Source organism: Lactuca virosa, chromosome 5 (assembly GCF_052849685.1).
Source record: "Lactuca virosa cultivar CGN04683 chromosome 5, Lactuca_virosa_CGN04683_v6, whole genome shotgun sequence".
Taxonomy (NCBI): domain Eukaryota; kingdom Viridiplantae; phylum Streptophyta; class Magnoliopsida; order Asterales; family Asteraceae; genus Lactuca; species Lactuca virosa.
The window spans coordinates 25,762,101-25,768,392 of NC_136430.1; the positions used below are offsets into that span (position 1 = coordinate 25,762,101).

Below are 6,292 nucleotides of genomic sequence, written 5' to 3' on the forward strand. Positions count from 1 at the left end.
AAGTGTGGCACCACTCCTTGGATGTTGTATGAAACCACTTTTGTGGTAAAGAGTGAGGTGGCGCCTAAGTGGCAATGAAGGAGTGCAACTTTTGTGGCACCACTCCCTCCAGCTTAATACTGTCTGTGGCAACCCATCGGTGGCGACCCAGGGGTGTGCGGGAGGTGCAGTCGCACTGAGCCTCTGATTTAGGGGGCCTCCAAATTTTGTGACAAATATATAATTATGGTGTTGATATATTTGTAAAATAAATGTTTATGAGTTATCATTAAATAAAATTGGCTGTTAGTTTCTTATATGCACACTGTAGCATTTGGTTGCAATCTTGAAATCATTTGAATTATGAAAAAAAAATTAAAGAAAATCAAAAAAATCAAAATTTAATCATAAATTCTAAAATCTACCAATAATTTATTGAAGTTATCTATATCCAAAGACAATACAAATATGGTAAGGATTCAATATTTTGTGTACATGATTTTTTGTATCCATATTTCATCAAGCTATTGGTTAATTGGAGCGAATATTTGAGTAATACAACCAATATGAGATACTTATGGTTTTTATTCACAAAAGAAAAGTTGAAGTCACTGAAAATTTATGAGTTAAACGCAAGTTGCAAAATATTCTGAAAATAGGTTGCAAAATGGCTATATCACAAACATCGATGTTGATGATTTATTCAACGAATTGAAATTGTTGCAAAAATATTTACCGATTGAACATAACACAACAAACACAATACTATTTTTTTTTAAATAGTAGCACTTATCCAATTTATTGTCTACATATAGACTATTAATGATTGTTCTTATTACAATTGCATCAGCAAAAATAAGCTTTTGACAACTTAAGCTTTTAAGTCTTATATGCTCTCGACGATACCTGAAGAGAGATCAAATGCTTTAACTTTTATTTTGATTGAGAACGAATTTTTTGAACATATTGATTATCAAAAGTATAATAGATAAATTTGCTTCTAAAATGCTAGAAAATCAATGTTTAGAAAATTATAATAAGTTGACTTTCTCTCTTTTTTTTAGAAAATTACTGTAGAAAATTACTGTAGGGAATTTACGAAATGTTTATTACCAATTTTAGGTTTTGAAATTAACAGTACCAAATTTACTTAATAATATTTTACAATAAACTTGTTATGGACCTCACTTTGATTTTCGCATAATTTATTCGGAATGTAAGGACCGAGCCTAATTATTGTGAGACTGATCCATTCTACTTTTCCAAAAAGTTTGAATGTCCAAGATAGACAAATCTTGAACAATGTTTATTACATTACCTAAAAGTCTTAAGTTATATTAGTGGATTAACCATGAGTGGTGTATTTGGTGGATAGTGGATACAAAGAGAATACCAACCACTATGTATACTTTGTTTTCATCTTTGTACCTTAAATTTTATACATTCTGTATTTGCATATTGTTGTATCTTTATAATTGTTATTGGAAAAACATATTGTATTCTTAAGTCACTTTGTATTTTATTGTTATATAAATCAAAGTAATGTATTATCTTTATAAACTTTTTTTTGTTAAAATTGTTTAAAATTGCTATTTGCTCCATACCACTAGATGCACTTACATTCCTTATACAACACAATAGAAAGTATTTTGCATGCCTTTATGCTTTTTCCGGGAAGAGTTCACCAATTAAGGCACCTAATATGGACACATGTGAAAATGCATTAGTTGGGCTTGGAGACATGACAAGCATCATTTGAGGTTAAACTTGTTTAAGTGATTTAAAACTTGAAAAATCACTCCACACCAACTCAACAAGATAAGTAGAAGTTCACTATTTAGGAAAGAATCATTTAAATAACAACCATGCTATTAAAAATCATCAATAAAGCTCAATGACAACAAGACAACAATGTAAACATAATGCCATGCGTGATAGCTTATACATCCAACTCCAAGTCACCAAAAGTTCAATGCACCTCACATAACATAGTAAACACTGCGTAACACTATGATATGCATTGATTCAAGAACGTTTTTCATACAAAAAAATCATGGAAAAAGGACCGATTTTTACATCATAGGCGTCGACTGAACATATGTAGTGTTCACAATCTTTCGAAGAGAACAACTCGTGTAATCTCTTAAACATAGATACAACAAACACAGAATTCACAGTAGCATTCGGTTGACTGTTGACAAATCATCAAGTCGTTGAAACCCCATCATCATCATCATCATCATCATCACCATTAATGGCTCGAACTTTGAGGCAAACGAAACGAACCACCAGCATAGAGCATTTGGTAAACCGGTCTAATCCTGATAGTTAATATCAAACTCAAGATGGTCCCTAGACCACAAACACAAGCAAGAACAAGAAACGTGAACCGAAAACATGCGGGGCCCATGCACGTAGTCCCACCTTGCTTAGCTTCTTCTGTGTCATAAATGTAACCAGCAAGCATACCAGAAAACAGAAGTGCCCCAAGAGGGTTCCCTAGCTGCATAAAGTTGAATATTAACCCAAAGTTTTTCAATCCAAAAAGCTCAGAAGATGTCGAGATCATTATAGCAATTTGAACACCATAGCACGTTCCAAGCAACGCGGTTGCAGCATATAATGTTCCATTTAAAGCCGATGCATATAGAAGATACGTTAACACCATTATCACTTGTGTTGCCATCGTCCAAAACGTACGTGGGATCGCATTTAACCTACACAAAACACCCAAATTTTGTAACAATATAATTTACAAAACACAGTATCAAGAAGAAAGATTAGATTACCTTACAAAGTATTCCGAAACAGCACCTCCACCAAGCCGACCAAGGAAATTGCAAAAGCTGAAAAGACTCAAGAGTGTATTTGTATCATCAACACCAAGCGAAGCTCCAATTTGAGCCAAATTGTTGAGAACAGTGACTCCGGAGCCAACGCCAAGAAAGTAAGCAGTCCATAGAAGCCAAAAATCAGCCTTCACCATGGCTTCACGAAACGAGAAGTCCTCCCCTCGTCTGGGTCTTCTTTTCTTCATCTTCACTGCACCTTCTCCAACAGCAAGAAGCATATCCACATCTGAAACATCATCGCTATCATTGAAGCTCGTAAGATTTGCTGCTGAAGATGAAAGTGTTAACAATGGATCTGTTTTCGAATCACCCTCTCCTAATACCAAACTGTCGGAAGATCCAGGTGGCCGGATTAGCTTCTTGCGAGCGGGAAACAGAGTCATTTTGATCGGAATTGCAAGAGGTGCGAGTAAAAAAACCACCATAATCGCAATAAAAGTGTAGGAGATGGTGTTGCTTATGTTCAAGGTGCCTTTAAGCATCGTTGTGGTTAAAAGAAAGATTGCGAGTAAGAGACTTGAGCCTTGGGTGAAAAGAAAGTGGCCATTTTCCGATGGGTCTGCTTCAAAAGCAGGAGTACAAGGTCGAACATAATACATCAAGGATAAACATATAACAGGAATCCCAATTGTGAAAACGAGAACGATTGCTGAAGCTGATCCGTTTAGCAACATGGTGCAGACTTCTGTGAAAACCGCAGCGCTTAAAGCAATGTAACCTTTGAGAAGTCCGGCGACTGTTCCCCGACTCAGAGGGAAATTTCTCAAGTTTGTAACGATCACTGCTGTTCCCAACCATGCGCTGCTGTTAGCAGCAAGTACGAGAGCTATCCATAACTGCAAACAAATCAGATTATTATAATTTAAGCAACTTGTGAAAACAGGAAATCCGTATGGTTTTAAATGGTGAAGATCACTTCAGAGTCGTTGTATTTGATTTAACTTTTTGATCTTGATGAACTCTAAACTGTTATACTATTCAAGATCATGACTTTATGTGTTTGATTGATCACTAAAATGGTGATATGTTTGAGCAAATCATGTCGATCGCGTCACCTTCGATCCATAAGTTGTAGCTAATGGCGAGATATAAAAGGTCATGTAGCATAATAGCAATCAAACCTCAAAACTAAATGCTTCTTGGGGATCGTTTCTAGCAATTCAAATCGTGGAGGTTTCACTACTTGAATCAGCTTAAAAATAAGAGAAAGATTAACTTGTGAACAAATCCCATGAACTGTTTTTCAGAAAGAAACAGTCCTAAATTCGATCATGGACATGGGTATGCAAAAAATTAACAAAAATTGAATCTTTATGAAGAAATACTTACAATCCAGTAAGGCAAATTGACTATAGTCCGAGTGATAGCAAGCCAGAGGACGCCATAACCGAAGAAAGAAGAAAAAACACCGACGAGAAGCACAGCCCATGGAGGGAAATAATTACAAGCGATGCCAGGAAGAATCCCTGTGTTCTCGCCAAAATCATTTGCAACACCAAGTATCGTAAGCTGTTGTTGAGAGAAACCCAGCACGGATTTGAGAGAATGAGAGTACAGAGGGAAACAGTAGGAGTTGCCGGCGCAAATTCCGATCCAAACCGCGGCTGCGAAGCCCACCCACGGCGGCCTGGTTCCGGCCTTGACAGCGTTCATAGTGAATTGGTACAAAGAATCAAAAAAGGTAGAAAGGTGGGTATTAAGAATGATGAAAGCTTTGATGAATCGTGATGTAATTATGTACGAATAGAGATTGTGGTTATGAATGATGCGACAGCATCATTTCAAGATCCAATCCAACGTTCGTCCATTTGGACACGAAGGTGACAGTTTGGCACGCTTTTAAGTTTTCATTTGGTCGTTAGATCTCGAAATCGCTAGATATTATTTATAGTTTATTACCAATTTAATATATTCAATTACATCGTTTGTTATGGGCTTTATCAATGATGGTATACAATCAATAACATTAAAAACCAGTTGGACTCGGAGACGAGAGCGGTTCAACAACAACCAGTTTATACTAATTTTTAGACTAAATCGAACCGGACGGTTTTAAAAAAAAAAAAAAAAACAGGTTGAACCGGTGTGATAGAACCAGTAAAAACCCGTTCGAACCAGTTTATTAGACATGAATAACTGAATTTCATATAGCCCGTTAAAAAAACGGTGCATTTCCAAAGCAAATTGGATAGTTTAATCGATCAGATTAATCGGAGTATACACAACTTGAAGGCCGACGCATATCATTATCATATGTAGGAAAATTATTGATTTTATATACATATATGTATGTAAGAAAATAGAAAATACATAAAAATTATTGAACCCAAGATAAACCTGCAGTGGAACCGGAAACTGATAATCAAATCAGCTTAACTAAAAAACCGATTTTTAAAACATTGATCAATATACGCTATTAAATTTGATTTGATTTCAAATCGACCGGTCGATTAAATAATTATAAATTAGCTAAGCCAAACAATTTATTCGTTTTGAACAATTATCAATTATCAAGTAATAAAGTACATACTTCTTTTTGATGTGTTTTCAATATACTATATTTCTGTTTATAAAATTCCAATACTCTTAAGATAATTATTAACTAATGCAAATAAGAAAAAAGGAGAAAAACTTTAAGATTGTCAAACCTTGAAGAGTTTAGAAAGTTCAAACATTTTAAGTCATGATTATTCATAACATTCTTTTTGTTTTGCCTGTTAACTCATGTTGGAAAATGAGAGTGGCAAAAGTGTAATTAAGTTTGTTATGTAGGGGTTAATTGAGGATGGGTCTATTATGAGTGTCTAAACCGTCCCCTCAAGAACTTTAGGGTCATATTTGCGGTGTAAATTGAGGGACCACGAGCCACGGTTGATGTTGTTGACACGGCACTTGCGATTACGATTAGAGTCTACTCATTTTTTCTGTTAGGTCTCCAAAGTTTTAGGCCCCGTTTGATATGCGTCTGACCGAGTCAAGTCAGACGTTTTTGGCTGACTCGGTCAACAAAATGTGTTTGATAATCCAACTTTGGCCATCTGACTCGGTAAAAAATGTCTGACCTAGTAATCCAACTTTGGCCATCTGACTCGGTAAGAAATGTCTGACTCAGAAAGGAGTTGGCAGAAGGCTGAGAAAGAAAGCAAGGCTTTCCAATAATACCCTTGGGCCTTTGAAATGGGAGGTTACGGGAATTGAACTCGGGTCTCCCCTATACACACAATGACGTTTACCAGCAAGCTAAAGGGTTTTTTGTGTTTTAATCTCTAAAATAGTATATTTAATGTCATTTATGCTGAAAGTTTTGTATACATTATTATTATTATTATTATTATTATTATTATTATTATTAATTTTACTATTATTATTATTATTATTATTATTATTATTATTATTATTATTATAAAGAGCACCAGGGTAAAATTGTCATTTTGCATCAGTCAGCACATTCAGTCAGATGT

The 6,292-nt window shown here is 35.2% G+C and overlaps 1 protein-coding gene across 1 annotated transcript; it reads right to left on the reverse strand.

The window, feature by feature from the left end:
* Window positions 1-1,830: 1,830 nt before the first annotated feature.
* On the reverse strand, window positions 1,831-4,687 carry LOC145115029 (Major facilitator superfamily protein). Its single transcript, XM_079051175.1, has 3 exons — window positions 4,161-4,687; window positions 2,769-3,667; window positions 1,831-2,696 (listed from the first exon to the last, which is right to left on the reverse strand). Exons 1-3 carry the CDS (start codon window positions 4,482-4,484, stop codon window positions 2,231-2,233), a joined length of 1,689 nt encoding a protein of 562 aa, XP_078907301.1. The 5' UTR covers window positions 4,485-4,687; the 3' UTR covers window positions 1,831-2,230.
* Between the last annotated feature and the right edge of the window lie 1,605 nt (window positions 4,688-6,292).